Genomic DNA, 24,748 nt, shown 5'->3' with positions numbered 1-24,748 from the left:
TCTAGCTCTGTTGCCTTCCCTCTGCTTATTTTTTATTAGTTTTTTAAAATTTATCCTTCTGTTGTGTCTTCTTGAAACATAAGAAACTGGTTTATATGCTTCACATTCCCTCCTCCTTTTTAGTCTATACATAGTTTCTGCTTTTTTTTTTTCACAAGAGTGGGTCCTAGAGATCATTTTTATAGCAGCCTACTTCCTCATCCACTTTTTTATGGCTGCAGAGCACTCTGCCATGTGGACATACCATAATTCCATCAACCAGATCCATATCAGTAGAGATGTGTTTCTAGTCTTTTGCTATAACAAATAGTACTTCGGTGACTCACCTTGTTAAATTTTTGAGAAGGGCTATTTATTTAAAATACATTAGATGGGGGTGCCTGGGTGGTTCAGTCAGGTAAGCGTCCGACTCATGATTTCAGTTCAGATCATGATCTCAGGGGCTTGAGATCAAGTCCCACAGCAGGTTCCCCCCCTCAGCGGGGAGTCTGCTTGGGATTCCTTCTCTCTCTGCCTCTCCCCCACTCATGCATGCTCTCTCTCTAAAATAAATAAATACATATTTATAAAAAATAAAGTACATTAGGTGTTATTTTTTAAAATCCCTGCTATCTAGATATGCCAAAATCACATTATTTTAATATGTACTCCTTGGATTATTAGTAAAATAGTCATTCACATGTTTATTGGTTATATGTGTATGTACCTATGTGTATTTCTCTCTGTCAACTCTCTGTTTATGTCCCTTTTCAAAGTGTTTATATTTTTTTTCATTTATTCTTACTTATTCATAAGAGCCATGTAAGGATGATAAATTCCATGAGGACAAGAGCCAGATCCAACTTGTTCTCCATTATACTCTCAACACCCAGCCTGGTATCCAGCAAATAGTTACTCAAAAATATTAGTGAATATATCAATATTTATTATAGTAATGTATGTCTATATGTTTTAAATGTTTCTCATTTTAACAATTTTACAACTTGGGGAAGTCATTTAGCCTCTGTAAATCTGTTTCTTCTGTGAGATGGGATTAATAGTTCTTAACAAGTTTGTTAATTATTTTATTAATATGTTTTCTAAAATGTAACAAGCACTCAAATGTTAGTGTCACTTATCATCACCATCATCCTCATCCTCATCTATGCATCATTCATCAAACCATGGAATAAAAAGTTCAGATATGATGTTTCATGATAGAGTAAAGGGCCACAGAGCAAATGTTGCTATTGTCTGCACAGTCAGGAGTGTTAATAATAATAAATAATAAGAAAAAATAATTATGAAATAAGCCAAGACAGTTGTTTTCCTGGGAAAATATTTGTGTCAGGGTCATTTCCTATAGTCAGGGACTTTTTTTTTTTTATTCTTCCCTGATTATCTAGTATCTGGTTGCCATCTTGAAAGGAAGATGTTGTCAAAAGACCAAAGGCAAATAAGCCTTGGTTCTCTTGATTTTCTTTTGAGGTGGTAAGGATTTGGGGGAAGGAAATAAAACATACACATGAGCCAATATAAAAAATTACTCAGGTCCCTCACCATCCAAAACTTCCATATGTATGATCAATCAATATCAATAAATGAATTAAAATCATTTTCATTTGATCCAATGGTCTTTTTAAAGTACAAGTTTCCCATGATGCGGAAAAAGTTTATAGTTATCACACAAATGCCACAAAAAATACATAATTGCCACATAAGTAATAAAACAAAGGTTATCTTGGAAACAACAGCAATTTGAACTTCAAGGAAATCCAATACAAAGAATAACACCTGGGTTTTCAAACTCCATTTTTAATGATCTGGATCCTGGTCACAACGTGGCGGTGAGTAGTCTGCATTAAGCCTGACCACAAACTGTATATGCACTACCAAAACTGTGTCTTTTCTTACCACGTTAGATTCCATTAGCGGAAAGAGAAGTTTGATCATCCCTTGTGTATAAAGCACCACACCAGCGGCAGAGAGGAAGTCAAATTGCATCCCCACCCTCAAGATTTCTGCAGAGTTGGTGGAGGGATAAGCCTCTCTTGAATCCCAACTTCTCACCAGATGTTGTGCCATTTCTCTGCTCCCTGCATGAAAGAACCATCCTTACCAGCTGTCTTCATTCCTCCACCTCCCATTGCCTCTTAAACACACAGCAATCTGGCTTCAACTCCCAGCACTCCACTGAAAATGTTCTTGTCAATGTCTCTAAAGCTAAACATTTAATGCAAGATGCCAAGGTCTCCAGTCTTTTCCTTACCTCACCCATATCACCTCTTTGTCTACATAGAGAGCTCCTTGGACCTCACCATCTGAAATGTAATAATTACCCAAATGTTAGTATCACTTATCATCACCATCACCGTCACCATCACCATCACCATCATCTATGCATCCTTCATCAACACTGAAGAATAATACATTCAGATCTGGTGTTTTGAGAAGAAGCAGAGAACAACAGAGCAAATGTTTTATTTCCTGCATAGAACAGTAAAGATTTGGAGATCAAATCTCTCTTTCTACACATCCTCTCTAGGAGCTCCCACTCAGTCCCTTGACAATAAATATAATCTCTACATGGATGATCTTCGAATTCTTTTTTTTTTTTAAGATTTTATTTCTTTATTTGACAGAGATAGAGACAGCCAGCGAGAGAGGGAACACAAGCAGGGGGAGTGGGAGAGGAAGAAGCAGGCTCATAGCGGAGGAGCCTGATGTGGGGCTCGATCCCAGAACGCCGGGATCACGCCCTGAGCCGAAGGCAGACGCTTAACCGCTGTGCCACCCAGGCGCCCCTGATCTTCGAATTCTTATCTCAAGCTACTATTGCTTTCTTAAGGTCCGCAGAACTATATCTGACTATTTACTCAACATCTCCACTTTGATATCTAAAAGGAAACTCCAAACTACCATGTCCAAAATTAGATGTTTGCTTTCCCATCCCTTCCCACCAACTGTCCTCTCCTACCTTTCCCATCTTTGGCAACGGTAGCTCATACACCTACTGCTCAAGTCAGATCACCTCGATTTTGCCCTCATCCTCACTCCTCCACCCCCAAAACGAACTTCTCACTAAACCCTACTACCATACAGTCACATGTCTCCATCTTAATGCCACCACCATCTCTTGGCTGGACTACTAAAAAAGCCTCTGGACTTCCCCTTCTATTCCTGCTTTTTCTCTAATCTACTTTCCACCCAGCAGCCAAAGAAATTTTTTTATAAAGTAAAACAACATATCTTTGAAATGTATTTTCTGAACCATGTGAAGGTTTCCTACTTTCAAAAATTATTAAATCAACAAGGATGAAGGGAAAAAACTAAAATTATACACCCACAGCTGGACCTAAACATACATCAAACTGACAATATACTTACAAAAACAAATCGAAAAACAGAAGTAAAGAACAAGTCCTATACAAATATCGAATCATTATGTGGTACCCCTGAAACGAGTACAAGTTTAAATCTCAATTTAAAATTTTTTTTCAAAGAATTAATCCAAGTAACTTTATTTTTTTTAAAGATTGTATTTATTTATTGGGGGGGAGTGGAGGGAGGGGCAGAGGGACAAGCAGACTCCCCACTGAGTGGGAGCCCAACACAGGGCTCCATCCCAGGCCCCTGAGATCATGACCTGAGCCTAAGTCAGACACTTAACCGACTGAGCCACCCAGGTGTTCTAATCCAAATTATGTTAGAACACAATACTCTCACAGCACACCACTGTATTCTTAAAGAATAATAACAAAACTCAAAGCAAGCTTGAACTTTACGGAAAGGTTTTGTTTTGGTAGTGGAATGGGAATAGTAATTCATGTGTGTATCATTGAAAAAATGATATTTTTGGCAACCAGAGTTCTCCTTATGGGAAAAAGTAGACACAAATGTGGAAGGAATAAAGGAGAGGAAGAATCCTTTGATTTGGATCAGATTAAAGGTTTCAGAATAAACTCTCAATAGATAGATAGAGAGGTAAATAGACAGACGGACAGATAAGCTCCCCCAGCTCTGTCTACGAAAGGACCCAAAGACAATTCTGTAGTAATGAACACAACGACTATTCCCTCAATCTTGGTTTCCAAATGCCACTCCCCACTAAAAGGATCCAGGCTCCTTAGAAAAATGGCTGCTTTTTCCAGAGCTGGGATGGGAAAAGTATATGTTAAGCCTGGACTATCTTGCTGGGCCAGAAAGCAAGAAAGTACTCAGAACCTGCTGGGGACACGTCCAAAGGATGCAGGAACTGCTCGAAGAAAGTCTCACTTGCCAAATTGTGTGTAATTTGAATATCAAAAAGAAGGATCATAGAAACAGATTTTAACCCACTGAATTAAAAAGCCATGAATCTAGGGACGCCTGAGTGGCCCAGTCGTTAAGCGTCTGCTTTTAGCTCAGGTCATGATCCCAGTGTCCTGGGACTGAGCTGCGCATGGGGCTCCCTGCTCTGAGCCTGCTTCTCCCTCTCCCTCTGCCTGCTGCTCCCGCTGCTGTGCTCTCTCTGTCAAATAAATAAATAAAATCGTTAAAAAACAAACAAACAAACATGAACCTAGGAGAACTACCAGCACAACAAAGCTACAGGGGAAGTGGGAAAGGGAAAGCTTTTCTTTACAGAAGAATACCATTAAATGGAAAATCACGATTTTGCAACTACCATTGCAATAATTATTTTAGGCAAGAATTGATGTATGTTACCACCACTGAGTGAAAGATTTGGGTGAATACAACAATATATACAGCCTCTGCATTTTTCCTCACGGATTACTTATTAAATACAAAGGGACAAATAGGTACCATTATAATAGATTCACGTAGGTGACACCCCTTTAACCAGTGACCAGACTTCACAGAGCTAACAGTCGGAGGATGGTATCACATGTCAGTGATGTTATGCACGACAAAGATACATTACTTATCTAGATTCCATGCCTCAAAAAAAAAAAAAAAAAAGCATAATCGCACATCGTATCTCAAGGAAATGATACAAAATATCTAAATTAAGGAACAGTCTCCAAAACATCTTTCAATGCCACAAAAGAAAACAAAAAGGCTTGAAGAACTTGTTCTAGAATAAAGTGCGATTTAGAGACATGACAACTAGAAGCAATGTATGATCCTTGATTAAATCCTGGAACCAGAAAAGCAAAACAAAAAGCTCCAACTATGTAGGGCATTATTGGGAAAACAGGAAACAGGATGGGAATTATACATTAGACAACATTAGATCAATAAAACTTCTTTTGCTTGTGATAATTGTGTGGGAGAATGTCCTTCATACCTGCAGACATTTTTAGGGAGAAAGTGTCCTTTCTTTTTAAAATTTGTTTTTTATTCACTTATTTAAGACAGAAAGAGTGAACATACAAGCAGGGTAAGGGCAGAGGGAGAGGGAGAGAAGCCTCAAACAAACTTCCCACTGAGTACAAAGCCTGAGACTGGCTCCATCCCAGGACTTCAAGATCAGGACCAGAGCTGAAATCAAGAGCCGGTCACGAAACCAACTGAGCCACCCAGGAGCCCCAGGGAGTGTGTCTGATGCCTGCAACTTCTTCTGAAATGATACAGCAGAATCAAAAAATGTATAAATATACAAAGAGAATGATGAAGCAAACGTGGCAAAATATTAAGAACTGGTGAATCTAAGTGAAGGGCATATAGTATCCATTCACTATTTTTGCAACTTGTTTATGCACAAGAAACTTTTCAAAAATAAAAATTAGGGAATAAAAAACTATATTCTACTTCAAATTTGACCCCCAAAACACACACACAAAAAAAACAAAAACGAAAAACCAGCATCAGTGTGTCTCACTATACTGAGAATTGGATCCAAATTCCACNACAAAAATGAAAAACCAGCATCAGTGTGTCTCACTATACTGAGAATTGGATCCAAATTCCACATGGTCTACCCATTTTTGCTTGGCTAACTCCTTAGGCATTTGTCAGGTCTCAGATCAGAAGTCATTTCCTCTGGGAAGCCTTCCCTAAATACAAAAGCCAGATGGCTCTTTATGTATTAATGTCTGAGATGTTCCATAAAGTGGGAAAATAAGAATATATGTACAGACAAATGACTGCATATGTATATAACAAAAGATTCATTTGCAAGTGTTGACCAAAAAGCCAAGATAGGATAGAAATTGGATTCCAATCTACTTCTGGATCAAACCACATCTAGAAACTTCTAAATGGGTTATGAAAGTGGATTAGATGCCTCTAAAATCTCTCACCCAAAGTGAGGATGCAATACAATCCAGAAGGAGAGGACTTGTGTAGATTTTTGGAGGGGACCAATGGTATTCGGTGAGTCCTGTGTCTGCACCTGACCCAGTCAAGACAGAAAGGCTGCAGTGGACCACTCAGAGACTTACTGGGGGTCCGCCACAACTTGGGTGGGGAATGGGAAAGACAATCTGAGTGGTGTCTGACTCCTTCCTAAAAGAGCTAAGAGATGTGAGACCAGCTGGCTCACTGCTCTGATGGAGGGACAAAGGGGAAGTTGCTATGTGTGAGCCTGGCCTCCCCCTCAGGGTCTGATGGGAGAAGGTATGTGAGTACTCACATGGGCTCTGTGTGTGAGTCTGCAGGAGTTTGCTTTAGAGAATGTCCCAAAGGGCTGCCTGAGTATGGAGGCCCCGCAGAAGCCACTTAAGTGAACTGCCAATTCTGAGAAACTTGGAAGTATTAGCAACCAGGCAGGACAGAGATGCAGCAGTCTTCCTCAAGGAACTGCAAGGGACAGAGTGCTGGCAAGGAAAACAGGGTCTCCGAAGGACCTGGGAAAGGGCCTCACCAGAGAGGTTCAACTGGGAACACGTGCCATACTTCCAGAGTCCAGAGCCAGCTAACCACTGTGTCAGTCAGCAAAGAACTTTCCAGCTCATTAAGACTAAAGGTGTCAGAAACATCAACCAATGTGTGAGGGAGGAGGAGAGTGGGACACAGCATGCCATCCTTAGACCCATTCCTGCCTATAGAAATGACTGAATGGTTGGAGCTTTGATTACCGTGCAGAACTGGACATTCTGAAATCTCACTCAAGTCTGTGGTTTGTTCCTTAAAGCAACTATAGGACTTTTATTACTTGTGAGCTGAAGTCCTGGGGCTTGCGCATGCTTTTATCCAGGAGTAGAGAAAAAACCCTCTATAGAGAGCAAACCACAAGGGCAACAGAGGATGAAGAAGGCTACTTTATGATTCAACCCAGTATCCCCTCACCAAACTTCCCCCCCCCATGTATAAAATATCCTCGGAACAACACACAGGAGACTGTAAGTGGTGCTGGCCTCTCGGATGAGGTACTAGAGACAAGAGGCAAGGGAAGTTAACTTTTCACTAGATGGTCTTTTTCACATGTTCAGAGTTTGTATCTCTTCATGCCAATGTGCAGGACGTAAATGCCCATGTTGTGAAATGACCATGTTGTGAAATGACCTTATAAGGTGGCGTGGCTGGCTGGTAAGAGCACCAGCTGCTGGGACTCTCTCTCTGGTTAGGTCACACCTGGCTGTGCATCCTTATGCACATTAACCACCCTCTCTGTGCCAATGGCATCAACTGAAATATGGGAATAATGGCAGTGCCTCTCTGGGTTGTGAGGACCAGGTGGCTGAGTACATGCAAAGCTCTCGTGAGAGGGCCCGCCTTATATGTGTTTGGTGAGCACTGGCTGTCGCTACTTCCTATTCCAACAGTTTATAATAATAATACGATAAACGTTAAAGGGGAAAGATTCATAAGAAAACAAGGGAAAAATCTGAGTACCATTTTTTCCTTCCATTAGATGTGGGAAAGAGACAAGATAATATGGTTAATACTTAAAAGTAACCATCTGAGAGACCAAGAGGTTAAAATCAGGAAAACAATCATCACTTGATAAGTATCAACTTCCCTGCAAAGCAAAAACAAAAACAAAACCCAAAAAACAACAACAAAAAACCCATCAAGGGTATTAAAGTATTGGACCTCATAACTGGAAAAACTAACGCTGTATCTGCGGAGAGAGGCATCCAAATATAACTAGTTACTAATTGGGAGAAATCTCCAAAAGCTCTAAGGGAAGTGCGGGTGGGTTGAGAGACATAAATTTAACCACCAGAAAATTAGTCATGAACTTGAAATACTAGAACAGAAAGAAGGGGAACGAGCACTATTTTTGGAGGGTGCTCCAGAGGCCAGCATCCCAGGACAAGGCAGGTGCTGGTTCCATTGCACAGACACAAAACACAGCGTAGGCACAACATCCATGTGTCTAAGTGGCAGGGGACAAGGACGAGCGGGAGGCATTGTGCAGAAGGGTGGCAATCATCACTCAAGCGGTTATTACCTTGGAGAGATTGAAGATGACTGTCCTGGAGAGTCCAGGGATGGACAGACACCCCTAGTAGAAGGGCTGACACCAGGAAAGCAAAGCCCTCACGGAGCCAAGACCTTCGCACACATAGTCCAAACAGCTATCTGGAGCAGCAAAATTTTAAAGACAGCTGCGTGGATGGCGTTGAGCCCAAATCTAGAAGGCTTCGGTCTGCACTTCTTCAGAGGCCCAGGGCCAGGAAAGAATGCTTTTAAGCACCCGCAAGGTACAGCTGCTTCACCTCCAACCCCTGTCTGTTGCAGGCAGGTGAGGGCAGGAGGCAGGTGAGGGCAGGAGGCAGGTGAGGGCAGAAGGAAGTTCAGACATGCAAGTAAGTTATGGGAAAGTACAAAGGGTCCCATGAGAATAAATAAGAGCCCAGAGGTAGAAGGACGAGATAACAAGCTTCTCAGAGTCAACAGAGAGATGGTATGGTCCATGTGATTCAACAGCAGAAAAAGCCTTCCTTATGGAGACACTGAATGTAAATACTAGGCCTGACCCGGATGAGAGGTAACATTTTTGGAACAGCAGCGTGTGAAGTACATGTAACAAAGTGACAATGACCAAGGAGACCCAGCCAGGCCTGTCATGGAAGGTTGTGCAGGTTGCATTTGGCACAAAGGCCTCCTCCAGCTGACAGGGTCAAATGGTGGCTGAGGTCTAGTCCCCAAGTCCTGAGCCAAGAAAGGGTCACTTTTTGAACACACCATCTTTTCATAATTCATGGAAAGGCATCTTATATGCTAAAAGTGGGAGTGGAAGGAGGGGGTACAAAGAAATATAAAACCTAAGGGAAAAAATTATGTACCCAAATGGGGGAGTGGCTACAGACTATAACAGGGTGGTTGACCAGTTGAAACAATACCAGCTAGCGCTCACAGAGCGCTTACTTTGTGTCTTGCTACACTAGCACATGATAGGTAAGCCCGTTTGGTAATTACAGCAATTGGAAATGAAGTGGTTCCTATCAAAGGAAGGCTCCAACACTAAATTAAAAAGCAGAACTGGAAACAGAGCAAGTCTAGCTAACATAAAAGAAAATGAAAGGCAACATAAAGCTAGAGTCATACGATAAAAGACAGGCTTTCTGTGTGAAAATCACATATAGTGTTGCCCTGCAAGGGGTCTTGAAGAACATCAAGGTTCCACCCCGTTTTCTCCACTACTCAACTCTTCATCTACTTGGGTTGATCATACCATCCCCAGGATAATGAGAATGCCACTTTATGTGGACCTACTGTTTCAGGGAGTTCGAATGCTCTCACGTGTACCAAGTCTAGCAGCACAGTGTTGTGTGAAGGCCAAGGACTTGGATACGACAGGACCTCAACTAAAATTCTATATTTTACCACCTGCTGTCTAGATGACCTTAGGAAAGTAACCTACTCCCCTGGATTTCAGTTGCTAAATCTCTAAAATGAAACCCATACTCCCCATTTTACAGGTGCTAAAACTGAGGCATGCAGAAGTGAGGTAATTGATAGGTGCTAGAGCAGGGATGCCTTTTGACACTAGCCTCGCGCTGTCAGAACTCACACGGGGTCAGAATCACGCCCATGGTATTACTGTTCTAAAGCTCCATGTGAATTTCCGTTCATTACCTCAAAAGAATTAGCACAAGAACACGTGTAATAAATGAAAGTTTAAATATCTCTAATGACAAATGCATTTTTCAGTTTGTTCAAAAGAAAGTCAGACTGGTAACAAATCAAAGTAAAACTCTTTCCAAATTATCCAAACTGGCTTAATGCTTTTAGTTGAGCATTTCCAAAAAATATGTAAAGTTTACAAATGCTAATAATTAATCTACTTTTCACATTATCAACCAGGTCTAAGTAAACTCTAGGGCTCAGAGATAAGTTTGCCTCAATAATTAATAATAAAGTTTTAATTTACATGCCCAAAGTCCCCATTAAATTAAAAGGTGGATTTTCCCTACAGTAGAACTATCTTGATTAAACATGCTTAAACTCAAATTGTGCAAAAACCAGAAGAGTCCAGGGCCCCTTAAATAACAGAACTTCAAATAAGCCCCTGCCATCAGTGAGCAGCCAGGTAGCTTTTTGGAGCAAAAAGTAGAACAAACTGAAAAAGATGTTAACAATCGCAGGCAGGCACTGAAGTGCAGAAAAAAATATATTTAAACATCAGGACCTAGAGAACAGAACACTCACCTGGAGAAGGAGGGTCTTTTATTGCTAAAGTCACTTTCAGAGACCAGAAGACCACAGAAATAAAAGGCTAACATGCATTTTTGGAAAGATATATTTAAAAGTAGTGTAAAAACAAATGCACGCCCATAAAATTATTCTGTAATACTTAAAAGCACACTGGCAAAAAAATACACAAAGTTTGGTATCACTGGTTTGATCCAAAAAATCCAACATAAGAGTAAAATTATTTAAGGTATCGGTTTTTTACTCTCTAAACTCTTGAGATCTAGACAAAAATTGTTTTTTAAAAAAGCATTAAACAGAAACTTAACTAAGGACAATCATAAATACAAGTTAGAAATCAAGCTACTCAATAAAGCATAATTAGGCAGAAATTAAGGGTTCTGATCACATGCATACATCAAATCTCAAAAGGAGTTACATAAAAATGAGCCCATATGCCTAAAAAAAATCTGTAGGAATATACATTAAATGCTAATGCGGTTGTTGCTGAGGAGTGGGATTAGAAGTGGAATATATATTGTTTTCATGATCAGAAATACTTAAAATATACAGTGAAGTAGACAATATAAGGCTGGATGGAACAGGAAGAGATGCAGGTTGATTTTATTTCCGCTAGTTTATTACATATGAGATCACTGTTAACCAAATGCAGGGCACTTCACTAGAGGCCACAAGAAAAACCAAGATGAATCAACAAAATCAAAACCCATGCCCTCAAAAAGCTCATGATCTAGGAGTCAAGGTAAAATACATGCTCCTACAACTAAGTACAAAGCAGAATCCAAAATGTGCTATCGTACTCACAGTAAATACAGAAGGCTAGAAGGGCAAGAGAGAAGAGCAATTAATTCTATGGAAATCAGGGAAGCTGAAACAGAGAAGGATGGAGAGATTCAGGCAAGTGAATGATGACAGAAGTGGGGGGGGGAAGCCCAGCTCATATTGAGCAGTTGCTATATGCCAGGTACTGAGAAGTGTTTCATTCATTTAACCAATCAACTATTCATTCATTCATTCATTCATTCAACCAACCTTCATATGTACCCTATAAGGACGTACTATTATCCCTGCTTTACAAACCAGGAAGCTGAAGCTTGCTGTAGCTCACACAACCAGTAAACAGAAGAACCAGGACTGAACCCAAGTTTGTGTTCCTCATCACTCAGTTTATGCTGCCCCTCCAGGCAGAGAGAAAACATCAAGACCTGGAGGCCAGGGGAAAATAATGAACAAGGTCATAGAAGAAGAAGGAAACTCACATTTATTGAAGGGCATCTATGGATCAGCTTTTGTATCTTCATGCCTTTTATATGAACATTTATTTATTTTACCTGTGATATGATCATTATCACAACCATTTTAACGCTGAGAAAACTAAGGTTTAGATAGGTCAAAGATCAGGCCAAACAGCTACTATGCAGCAAAACAGAAATTTAAACCAAGTCTGAGCCCAATCCTGGGGCAAGCCAGACAGATGGCTGGCTGGCTGTATGGGCAGTGCCTCATTTAAGCCTCCAAACAACACTGTACATCTGGTAATATTATTTTTCTCATTTTACAGCTAAGAAAATGAAAAGTAAGATAAGGTAAGTAACTTCCCCAAGGTCACAGAACTGGTAAGAGGTGGACCCAAAATTTCAGCCAGCCAGCCTGATTTCAGAGCCAGAATTCTGACCCTCTGGATAAAACGCCAGAAAGAGTAAATGGCAGCCAAATCATGGATAGCCTCTAAAGTCACACTTGGAATCCATCAGCTGTGCAAACTTACTGAAGATTTTTGCTGGGGAGAACATGATTGAATTACATTTTAAGAATAAAGTCCTTCAAAAGGCATATCAAAATTAGATTTTGGCACATAACGTTTAATAAGATATAAAGCACCTTACTTTTACAGCTTCTCAAATAAAGATAACCACTGTTTCAATGAGGTATATTTAATTTACCCAAGAAGGTCATCTATGTAGTTATTCTGCAAGCACTCAATTATGGTAACCCTCTTAAAGTGTCAAGTCCCAACTAGGTACTAAAATACTTCGCATAAACCACATTAGGTTTTCCCATTACTATATCTTTCTATAGATTTCTTCACATAGTGGTGTAGAAATTGGAAGTTAGGTAATTGATATTGAACCTGCCTTCTCAAAGCAAAACAGGAAGAGAGGGGAGGGGTTACAAGATCAACAACTGAAATACACTTGCTTTTAAAAATTCATTTTTCATTTTCGCTGTCATGCCCAGCTAACCAGCCAGGAGGCCTAGGATTTTCCACCTCCAGAACAGGTTCAACCAACATCCCCCAACGACAAGCGGAGTCTGACTCATCCTAACAGCCAGCATCAATTCTTAATGAGTCCCAGAGCTCCCAAAGTCCTTTCTACTTCTTTTCCTGCCAGTGAGTCCCTGGCCCCCTTTCCCTCTGTCCCAAATTCCTGAAGACCTTCCTCATTTCACCTCTTTTCTTTTAAATTGAGGTATAACTGACATACAATGTTATATTAGTTTGTGGTGTATAACATAGTGATTCGACATTTGTATACATTGTGAAATGGTTACCTGACAAAGTTAATACAATATTATCCACTGTATTCCCTATCCTGTACCTTGCAACCCCGTGGCTTACTTACCTTGTAACAGTACGTTTATACATCTTAACCCCACCCCTTAAGAATCACTGCCTGCCAACCCTTTCCATCATGAGGCAGACACGCAGGTTTTGGTGGCTTTTCCCCCTCTTCCCTCCATCCTCACGTCTCCCCGGCTCGAAACTCCCCACTCACCAGGTGCAGGGCCAGGGGCAGCAGCAGCAGGAACAGCCACAGGTAGAGGGAANAGAGGAAGAATCCTTTGATTTGGATCAGATTAAAGGTTTCAGAATAAACTCTCAATAGATAGATAGAGAGGTAAATAGACAGACGGACAGATAAGCTCGCCCAGCTCTGTCTACGAAAGGACCCAAAGACAATTCTGTAGTAATGAACACAACGACTATTCCCTCAATCTTGGTTTCCAAATGCCACTCCCCACTAAAAGGATCCAGGCTCCTTAGAAAAATGGCTGCTTTTTCCAGAGCTGGGATGGGAAAAGTATATGTTAAGCCTGGACTATCTTGCTGGGCCAGAAAGCAAGAAAGTACTCAGAACCTGCTGGGGACACGTCCAAAGGATGCAGGAACTGCTCGAAGAAAGTCTCACTTGCCAAATTGTGTGTAATTTGAATATCAAAAAGAAGGATCATAGAAACAGATTTTAACCCACTGAATTAAAAAGCCATGAATCTAGGGACGCCTGAGTGGCCCAGTCGTTAAGCGTCTGCTTTTAGCTCAGGTCATGATCCCAGTGTCCTGGGACTGAGCTGCGCATGGGGCTCCCTGCTCTGAGCCTGCTTCTCCCTCTCCCTCTGCCTGCTGCTCCCGCTGCTGTGCTCTCTCTGTCAAATAAATAAATAAAATCGTTAAAAAACAAACAAACAAACATGAACCTAGGAGAACTACCAGCACAACAAAGCTACAGGGGAAGTGGGAAAGGGAAAGCTTTTCTTTACAGAAGAATACCATTAAATGGAAAATCACGATTTTGCAACTACCATTGCAATAATTATTTTAGGCAAGAATTGATGTATGTTACCACCACTGAGTGAAAGATTTGGGTGAATACAACAATATATACAGCCTCTGCATTTTTCCTCACGGATTACTTATTAAATACAAAGGGACAAATAGGTACCATTATAATAGATTCACGTAGGTGACACCCCTTTAACCAGTGACCAGACTTCACAGAGCTAACAGTCGGAGGATGGTATCACATGCCAGTGATGTTATGCACGACAAAGATACATTACTTATCTAGATTCCATGCCTCAAAAAAAAAAAAAAAAGCACAATCGCACATCGTATCTCAAGGAAATGATACAAAATATCTAAATTAAGGAACAGTCTCCAAAACATCTTTCAATGCCACAAAAGAAAACAAAAAGGCTTGAAGAACTTGTTCTAGAATAAAGTGCGATTTAGAGACATGACAACTAGAAGCAATGTATGATCCTTGATTAAATCCTGGAACCAGAAAAGCAAAACAAAAAGCTCCAACTATGTAGGGCATTATTGGGAAAACAGGAAACAGGATGGGAATTATACATTAGACAACATTAGATCAATAAAACTTCTTTTGCTTGTGATAATTGTGTGGGAGAATGTCCTTCATACCTGCAGACATTTTTAGGGAGAAAGTGTCCTTTCTTTTTAAAATTTGTTTTTTATTCACTTATTTAAGACAGAAAGAGTGAACATACAAGCAGGGTAAGGGCAGAGGGAGAGGGAGAGAAGCCTCAAACAAACTTCCCACTGAGTACAAAGCCTGAGACTGGCTCCATCCCAGGACTTCAAGATCAGGACCAGAGCTGAAATCAAGGGCCGGTCACGAAACCAACTGAGCCACCCAGGAGCCCCAGGGAGTGTGTCTGATGCCTGCAACTTCTTCTGAAATGATACAGCAGAATCAAAAAATGTATAAATATACAAAGAGAATGATGAAGCAAACGTGGCAAAATATTAAGAACTGGTGAATCTAAGTGAAGGGCATATAGTATCCATTCACTATTTTTGCAACTTGTTTATGCACAAGAAACTTTTCAAAAATAAAAATTAGGGAATAAAAAACTATATTCTACTTCAAATTTGACCCCCAAAACACACACACAAAAAAAACAAAAACGAAAAACCAGCATCAGTGTGTCTCACTATACTGAGAATTGGATCCAAATTCCACATGGTCTACCCATTTTTGCTTGGCTAACTCCTTAGGCATTTGTCAGGTCTCAGATCAGAAGTCATTTCCTCTGGGAAGCCTTCCCTAAATACAAAAGCCAGATGGCTCTTTATGTATTAATGTCTGAGATGTTCCATAAAGTGGGAAAATAAGAATATATGTACAGACAAATGACTGCATATGTATATAACAAAAGATTCATTTGCAAGTGTTGACCAAAAAGCCAAGATAGGATAGAAATTGGATTCCAATCTACTTCTGGATCAAACCACATCTAGAAACTTCTAAATGGGTTATGAAAGTGGATTAGATGCCTCTAAAATCTCTCACCCAAAGTGAGGATGCAATACAATCCAGAAGGAGAGGACTTGTGTAGATTTTTGGAGGGGACCAATGGTATTCGGTGAGTCCTGTGTCTGCACCTGACCCAGTCAAGACAGAAAGGCTGCAGTGGACCACTCAGAGACTTACTGGGGGTCCGCCACAACTTGGGTGGGGAATGGGAAAGACAATCTGAGTGGTGTCTGACTCCTTCCTAAAAGAGCTAAGAGATGTGAGACCAGCTGGCTCACTGCTCTGATGGAGGGACAAAGGGGAAGTTGCTATGTGTGAGCCTGGCCTCCCCCTCAGGGTCTGATGGGAGAAGGTATGTGAGTACTCACATGGGCTCTGTGTGTGAGTCTGCAGGAGTTTGCTTTAGAGAATGTCCCAAAGGGCTGCCTGAGTATGGAGGCCCCGCAGAAGCCACTTAAGTGAACTGCCAATTCTGAGAAACTTGGAAGTATTAGCAACCAGGCAGGACAGAGATGCAGCAGTCTTCCTCAAGGAACTGCAAGGGACAGAGTGCTGGCAAGGAAAACAGGGTCTCCGAAGGACCTGGGAAAGGGCCTCACCAGAGAGGTTCAACTGGGAACACGTGCCATACTTCCAGAGTCCAGAGCCAGCTAACCACTGTGTCAGTCAGCAAAGAACTTTCCAGCTCATTAAGACTAAAGGTGTCAGAAACATCAACCAATGTGTGAGGGAGGAGGAGAGTGGGACACAGCATGCCATCCTTAGACCCATTCCTGCCTATAGAAATGACTGAATGGTTGGAGCTTTGATTACCGTGCAGAACTGGACATTCTGAAATCTCACTCAAGTCTGTGGTTTGTTCCTTAAAGCAACTATAGGACTTTTATTACTTGTGAGCTGAAGTCCTGGGGCTTGCGCATGCTTTTATCCAGGAGTAGAGAAAAAACCCTCTATAGGGAGCAAACCACAAGGGCAACAGAGGATGAAGAAGGCTACTTTTTGATTCAACCCAGTATCCCCTCACCAAACTTTCCCCCCCCATGTATAAAATATCCTTGGAACAACACACAGGAGACTGTAAGTGGTGCTGGCCTCTCGGATGAGGTACTAGAGACAAGAGGCAAGGGAAGTTAACTTTTCACTAGATGGTCTTTTTCACATGTTCAGAGTTTGTATCTCTTCATGCCAATGTGCAGGACGTAAATGCCCATGTTGTGAAATGACCATGTTGTGAAATGACCTTATAAGGTGGCGTGGCTGGCTGGTAAGAGCACCAGCTGCTGGGACTCTCTCTCTGGTTAGGTCACACCTGGCTGTGCATCCTTATGCACATTAACCACCCTCTCTGTGCCAATGGCATCAACTGAAATATGGGAATAATGGCAGTGCCTCTCTGGGTTGTGAGGACCAGGTGGCTGAGTACATGCAAAGCTCTCGTGAGAGGGCCCACCTTATATGTGTTTGGTGAGCACTGGCTGTCGCTACTTCCTATTCCAACAGTTTATAATAATAATACGATAAACGTTAAAGGGGAAAGATTCATAAGAAAACAAGGGAAAAATCTGAGTACAATTTTTTCCTTCCATTAGATGTGGGAAAGAGACAAGATAATATGGTTAATACTTAAAAGTAACCATCTGAGAGACCAAGAGGTTAAAATCAGGAAAACAATCATCACTTGATAAGTATCAACTTCCCTGCAAAGCAAAAACAAAAACAAAACCCAAAAAACAACAACAAAAAACCCATCAAGGGTATTAAAGTATTGGACCTCATAACTGGAAAAACTAACGCTGTATCTGCGGAGAGAGGCATCCAAATATAACTAGTTACTAATTGGGAGAAATCTCCAAAAGCTCTAAGGGAAGTGCGGGTGGGTTGAGAGACATAAATTTAACCACCAGAAAATTAGTCATGAACTTGAAATACTAGAACAGAAAGAAGGGGAACGAGCACTATTTTTGGAGGGTGCTCCAGAGGCCAGCATCCCAGGACAAGGCAGGTGCTGGTTCCATTGCACAGACACAAAACACAGCGTAGGCACAACATCCATGTGTCTAAGTGGCAGGGGACAAGGACGAGCGGGAGGCATTGTGCAGAAGGGTGGCAATCATCACTCAAGCGGTTATTACCTTGGAGAGATTGAAGATGACTGTCCTGGAGAGTCCAGGGATGGACAGACACCCCTAGTAGAAGGGCTGACACCAGGAAAGCAAAGCCCTCACGGAGCCAAGACCTTCGCACACATAGTCCAAACAGCTATCTGGAGCAGCAAAATTTTAAAGACAGCTGCGTGGATGGCGTTGAGCCCAAATCTAGAAGGCTTCGGTCTGCACTTCTTCAGAGGCCCAGGGCCAGGAAAGAATGCTTTTAAGCACCCGCAAGGTACAGCTGCTTCACCTCCAACCCCTGTCTGTTGCAGGCAGGTGAGGGCAGGAGGCAGGTGAGGGCAGGAGGCAGGTGAGGGCAGAAGGAAGTTCAGACATGCAAGTAAGTTATGGGAAAGTACAAAGGGTCCCATGAGAATAAATAAGAGCCCAGAGGTAGAAGGACGAGATAACAAGCTTCTCAGAGTCAACAGAGAGATGGTATGGTCCATGTGATTCAACAGCAGAAAAAGCCTTCCTTATGGAGACACTGAATGTAAATACTAGGCCTGACCCGGATGAGAGGTAACATTTTTGGAACAGCAGCGTGTGAAGTACATGTAACAAAGTGACAATGACCAAGGAGACCCAGCCAGGCCTGCCATGGAAGGTTGTGCAGGTTGCATTTGGCACAAAGGCCTCCTCCAGCTGACAGGGTCAAATGGTGGCTGAGGTCTAGTCCCCAAGTCCTGAGCCAAGAAAGGGTCACTTTTTGAACACACCATCTTTTCATAATTCATGGAAAGGCATCTTATATGCTAAAAGTGGGAGTGGAAGGAGGGGGTACAAAGAAATATAAAACCTAAGGGAAAAAATTATGTACCCAAATGGGGGAGTGGCTACAGACTATAACAGGGTGGTTGACCAGTTGAAACAATACCAGCTAGCGCTCACAGAGCGCTCACTTTGTGTCTTGTGCTACACTAGCACATGATAGGTAAGCCCGTTTGGTAATTACAGCAATTGGAAATGAAGTGGTTCCTATCAAAGGAAGGCTCCAACACTAAATTAAAAAGCAGAACTGAAACAGAGCAAGTCTAGCTAACATAAAAGAAAATGAAAGGCAACATAAAGCTAGAGTCATACGATAAAAGACAGGCTTTCTGTGTGAAAATCACATATAGTGTTGCCCTGCAAGGGGTCTTGAAGAACATCAAGGTTCCACCCCGTTTTCTCCACTACTCAACTCTTCATCTACTTGGGTTGATCATACCATCCCCAGGATAATGAGAATGCCACTTTATGTGGACCTACTGTTTCAGGGAGTTCGAATGCTCTCACGTGTACCAAGTCTAGCAGCACAGTGTTGTGTGAAGGCCAAGGACTTGGATACGACAGGACCTCAACTAAAATTCTATATTTTACCACCTGCTGTCTAGATGACCTTAGGAAAGTAACCTACTCCCCTGGATTTCAGTTGCTAAATCTCTAAAATGAAACCCATACTCCCCATTTTACAGATGCTAAAACTGAGGCATGCAGAAGTGAGGTAATTGATAGGTGCTAGAGCAGGGATGCCTTTTGACACTAGCCTCGCGCTGTCAGAACTCACACGGGGTCAGAATCACGCCCATGGTATTACTGTTCTAAAGCTCCATGTGAATTTCCGTTCATTACCTCAAAAGAATTAGCACAAGAACACGTGTAATAAATGAAAGTTTAAATATCTCTAATGACAAATGCATTTTTCAGTTTGTTCAAAAGAAAGTCAGACTGGTAACAAATCAAAGTAAAACTCTTTCCAAATTATCCAAACTGGCTTAATGCTTTTAGTTGAGCATTTCCAAAAAATATGTAAAGTTTACAAATGCTAATAATTAATCTACTTTTCACATTATCAACCAGGTCTAAGTAAACTCTAGGGCTCAGAGATAAGTTTGCCTCAATAATTAATAATAAAGTTTTAATTTACATGCCCAAAGTCCCCATTAAATTAAAAGGTGGATTTTCCCTACAGTAGAACTATCTTGATTAAACATGCTTAAACTCAAATTGTGCAAAAACCAGAAGAGTCCAGGGCCCCTTAAATAACAGAACTTCAAATAAGCCCCTGCCATCAGTGAGCAGCCAGGTAGCTTTTTGGAGCAAAAAGTAGAACAAACTGAAAAAGATGTTAACAATCGCAGGCAGGCACTGAAGTGCAGAAAAAAATATATTTAAACATCAGGACCTAGAGAACAGAACACTCACCTGGAGAAGGAGGGTCTTTTATTGCTAAAGTCACTTTCAGAGACCAGAAGACCACAGAAATAAAAGGCTAACATGCATTTTTGGAAAGATATATTTAAAAGTAGTGTAAAAACAAATGCACGCCCATAAAATTATTCTGTAATACTTAAAAGCACACTGGCAAAAAAATACACAAAGTTTGGTATCACTGGTTTGATCCAAAAAATCCAACATAAGAGTAAAATTATTTAAGGTATCGGTTTTTTACTCTCTAAACTCTTGAGATCTAGACAAAAATTGTTTTTTAAAAAAGCATTAAACAGAAACTTAACTAAGGACAATCATAAATACAAGTTAGAAATCAAGCTACTCAATAAAGCATAATTAGGCAGAAATTAAGGGTTCTGATCACATGCATACATCAAATCTCAAAAGGAGTTACATAAAAATGAGCCCATATGCCTAAAAAAAATCTGTAGGAATATACATTAAATGCTAATGCGGTTGTTGCTGAGGAGTGGGATTAGAAGTGGAATATATATTGTTTTCATGATCAGAAATACTTAAAATATACAGTGAAGTAGACAATATAAGGCTGGATGGAACAGGAAGAGATGCAGGTTGATTTTATTTCCGCTAGTTTATTACATATGAGATCACTGTTAACCAAATGCAAGGCACTTCACTAGAGGCCACAAGAAAAACCAAGATGAATCAACAAAATCAAAACCCATGCCCTCAAAAAGCTCATGATCTAGGAGTCAAGGTAAAATACATGCTCCTACAACTAAGTACAAAGCAGAATCCAAAATGTGCTATCGTACTCACAGTAAATACAGAAGGCTAGAAGGGCAAGAGAGAAGAGCAATTAATTCTATGGAAATCAGGGAAGCTGAAACAGAGAAGGATGGAGAGATTCAGGCAAGTGAATGATGACAGAAGTGGGGGGGGGAAGCCCAGCTCATATTGAGCAGTTGCTATATGCCAGGTACTGAGAAGTGTTTCATTCATTTAACCAATCAACTATTCATTCATTCATTCATTCATTCAACCAACCTTCATATGTACCCTATAAGGACGTACTATTATCCCTGCTTTACAAACCAGGAAGCTGAAGCTTGCTGTAGCTCACACAACCAGTAAACAGAAAAACCAGGACTGAACCCAAGTTTGTGTTCCTCATCACTCAGTTTATGCTGCCCCTCCAGGCAGAGAGAAAACATCAAGACCTGGAGGCCAGGGGAAAATAATGAACAAGGTCATAGAAGAAGAAGGAAACTCACATTTATTGAAGGGCATCTATGGATCAGCTTTTGTATCTTCATGCCTTTTATATGAACATTTATTTATTTTACCTGTGATATGATCATTATCACAACCATTTTAACGCTGAGAAAACTAAGGTTTAGATAGGTCAAAGATCAGGCCAAACAGCTACTATGCAACAAAACAGAAATTTAAACCAAGTCTGAGCCCAATCCTGGGGCAAGCCAGACAGATGGCTGGCTGGCTGTATGGGCAGTGCCTCATTTAAGCCTCCAAACAACACTGTACATCTGGTAATATTATTTTTCTCATTTTACAGCTAAGAAAATGAAAAGTAAGATAAGGTAAGTAACTTCCCCAAGGTCACAGAACTGGTAAGAGGTGGACCCAAAATTTCAGCCAGCCAGCCTGATTTCAGAGCCAGAATTCTGACCCTCTGGATAAAATGCCAGAAAGAGTAAATGGCAGCCAAATCATGGACAGCCTCTAAAGTCACACTTGGAATCCATCAGCTGTGCAAACTTACTGAAGATTTTTGCTGGGGAGAACATGATTAAATTACATTTTAGGAATAAAGTCCTTCAAAAGGCATATCAAAATTAGATTTTGGCACATAACGTTTAATAAGATATAAAGCACCTTACTTTTACAGCTTCTCAAATAAAGATAACCACTGTTTCAATGAGGTATATTTAATTTACCCAAGAAGGTCATCTATGTAGTTATTCTGCAAGCACTCAATTATGGTAACCCTCTTAAAGTGTCAAGTCCCAACTAGGTACTAAAATACTTCGCATAAACCACATTAGGTTTTCCCATTACTATATCTTTCTATAGATTTCTTCACATAGTGGTGTAGAAATTGGAAGTTAGGTAATTGATATTGAACCTGCCTTCTCAAAGCAAAACAGGAAGAGAGGGGAGGGGTTACAAGATCAACAACTGAAATACACTTGCTTTTAAAAATTCATTTTTCATTTTCGCTGTCATGCCCAGCTAACCAGCCAGGAGGCCTAGGATTTTCCACCTCCAGAACAGGTTCAACCAACATCCCCCAACGACAAGCGGAGTCTGACTCATCCTAACAGCCAGCATCAATTCTTAATGAGTCCCAGAGCTCCCAAAGTCCTTTCTACTTCTTTTCCTGCCAGTGAGTCCCTGGCCCCCTTTCCCTCTGTCCCAAATTCCTGAAGACCTTCCTCATTTCACCTCTTTTCTTTTAAATTGAGGTATAACTGACATACAATGTTATATTAGTTTGTGGTGTATAACATAGTGATTCGACATTTGTATACATTGCGAAATGGTTACCTGACAAAGTTAATACAATATTAGCCACTGTATTCCCTATCCTGTACCTTGCAACCCCGTGGCTTACTTACCTTGTAACAGTACGTTTATACATCTTAACCCCACCCCTTAAGAATCACTGCCTGCCAACCCTTTCCATCATGAGGCAGACACGCAGGTTTTGGTGGCTTTCCCCCTCTTCCCTCCATCCTCACGTCTCCCCGGCTCGAAACTCCCCACTCACCAGGTGCAGGGCCAGGGGCAGCAGCAGCAGGAACAGCCACAGGTAGAGGTGGCAGCTGTTGGTGAACTTGCTCTGCTCCGGGTCGTGGTACCAGCCGCCGGTGAGCGCGGCCCACACGCCCTGCCGGAGCAGCTGCAGCGCCTGGGACACCATGCCTGCTGCGCCCCGCGGCCGGCGCGCCCCGCTGCACGNCTGCTCTTCTGCCCCGATCCGCGAACCGCGGCGCCGGACCCGGCTGCTGCCGCGGGGCAGGTGGGAGCCATGTCCGAGGGAGGAAGGATTTTCCCATGGTGCTCAGAGGCGGCCGCTCAGAGGATGCTCCCGAGGCTCCGCCCAGCGCCCGCCCAGGCTCCCTCCAACAGGCCTGCTTGCGGGGTGGAAGGATTTCTGAGTCCCTCCAGCCTCTCTTCTTTGGCTCTGCCCGCTGCCCCCTCTTTTCCTCCCCCTCCTCTTATTAGAACAAAGATGTTCTCATGCAGAAGAGACAAACCAAGACACGTTCTTTTCCCTTTTCCCCTTTTGCTTCCTGCACCAAAAATATTTATGTAACCAAAATCCTGTCACACATCATTCAATGTAATTTCTCCGCCCCCCCTCGCCCCCAGCACTGCCTGCACAGTTTCATTCTCCTTAATTAACCGCTGACCTCAGACGTTCAACTAGTCAGCCTGCGCCCTGCCTGCACCTTTGGCACTGACGTTTTTGACTCCCCGGCCTTCTCCCTTCCTCCCCTCTGTTGTCCAACCTGGCAGATAAAGAAGATAAGCACCTTCCTGGAATAATTTCAGGAGACTCAACTAGACTTGTCTTTTTATATTTTGCCTAGAACATAATCCCAGTCATCAATCGACTACTTACAATGTTAATCTAAGTCTTTCTATACTGTTTAGATAGAAAGACCCACTAGAAGATATCAGTGAACTAATAATCTTTAAGCTTTTATACTATTTTATAATTTATAGTAGATAAATTTCAAATTCTCTTCTGAAAGCAAGTTTTGGACGAGAACAAGATAAAGAAGAACTCATCTTTAAAGTGAGGAAAGGAAACTCTCATTTATTAGTAATTGATAACTTCAAGTAAATGAGTTTCAGATTCTTGCAGAGAACAGGTTTTGGAAAAGGAGGAGATAAAAAGGAACTTGTCTTGATTAGGAATGTGCAGAGGAAGCCCTGCGTGAGGTAGGGCCTTTGGGCAAGAGCAGGTATTAGAAGGTTCCATGGTACCCAAACATGCCTTTCCGGTGTCCTCTGTCCCAAACACATCACATCTCTTCTCTGATATGTGCGCCTGTGTATGCCCTGGCCACGTTCTGGTCTGCAGCAGCATTTGCTCATGGCTGCCTTTGCCAGACCAGTAAAGGCATGCCAGGCTTTCTGTGCTAAAATGAAATAAGATGAGGTCCATCGTGAGGAGCAGGTCTGGAACATGAAAGTCCACTGGGTGACAGCAAAAGTCTCACACTGGTGTGTATGCCGCCAGGCTTAACCACTTTTTCATCTATTCTGCATTCATCTGCAGGAATGATTAACCAAAATGTTATAATGCTGCTTTCTGTGTTGGAATAGTAATTTTCTCAAAGCCAAGAGGATGCTTGTGATATGGCTTGATGCTTGAAACCTACCAGGTGCTCTATAAATATTTAACGGACAAATGAATTGATGAACTCCACAGGAAGCTCCACACTAAAGGGTCACTTTCATGCGCATGAGTCCACTAGGAATGGCCGTGCAACAGATCCGTTCCTGCACCACAGGCATGCCCTCATTCATTTGTGCCTGATTCATGAAACATTTAGTGAGCACGTTCTATCTGCCAGTTATTCTGTTGCAGACTGAGAAAGCAAATATCAATAAAATATAATTCTTACCATGAAGGAGTGCACAGACTACAAGAGGAATCAGGCAAATCAGCCAAGACTTGCAATAAAATGTTCTGGGTACTATAATAGAAGTGTATGTATGTATCCTGCGGTAGGAGGTCATCTAGAGGTCATGATCCCTGCTGGACCTGAGAGCTGGGCCAGGACTATCAGAGGCTCCTTA

The 24,748-nt window shown here is 41.7% G+C and overlaps 1 protein-coding gene across 1 annotated transcript in view; it reads right to left on the bottom strand.

The window, feature by feature from the left end:
• PCNX2 (pecanex 2) overlaps positions 1–22,888 on the bottom strand; it is a 296,677-nt gene extending 273,789 nt beyond the window's left edge. Inside the window, exon 1 of the mRNA XM_034662505.1 lies at positions 22,704–22,888. Within this exon, the coding sequence (XP_034518396.1) occupies positions 22,704–22,856 (153 nt within the window). The 5' untranslated portion in view covers positions 22,857–22,888. The remainder of the gene's footprint in view (positions 1–22,703) is intronic.
• Between the last annotated feature and the right edge of the window lie 1,860 nt (positions 22,889–24,748).

This window comes from Ailuropoda melanoleuca, chromosome 6 (genome assembly GCF_002007445.2).
Source record: "Ailuropoda melanoleuca isolate Jingjing chromosome 6, ASM200744v2, whole genome shotgun sequence".
Lineage (NCBI taxonomy): Eukaryota > Metazoa > Chordata > Mammalia > Carnivora > Ursidae > Ailuropoda > Ailuropoda melanoleuca.
Note: the sequence above shows the minus strand (reverse complement) of the source record. Positions and strands in the feature narration are given on the sequence as shown.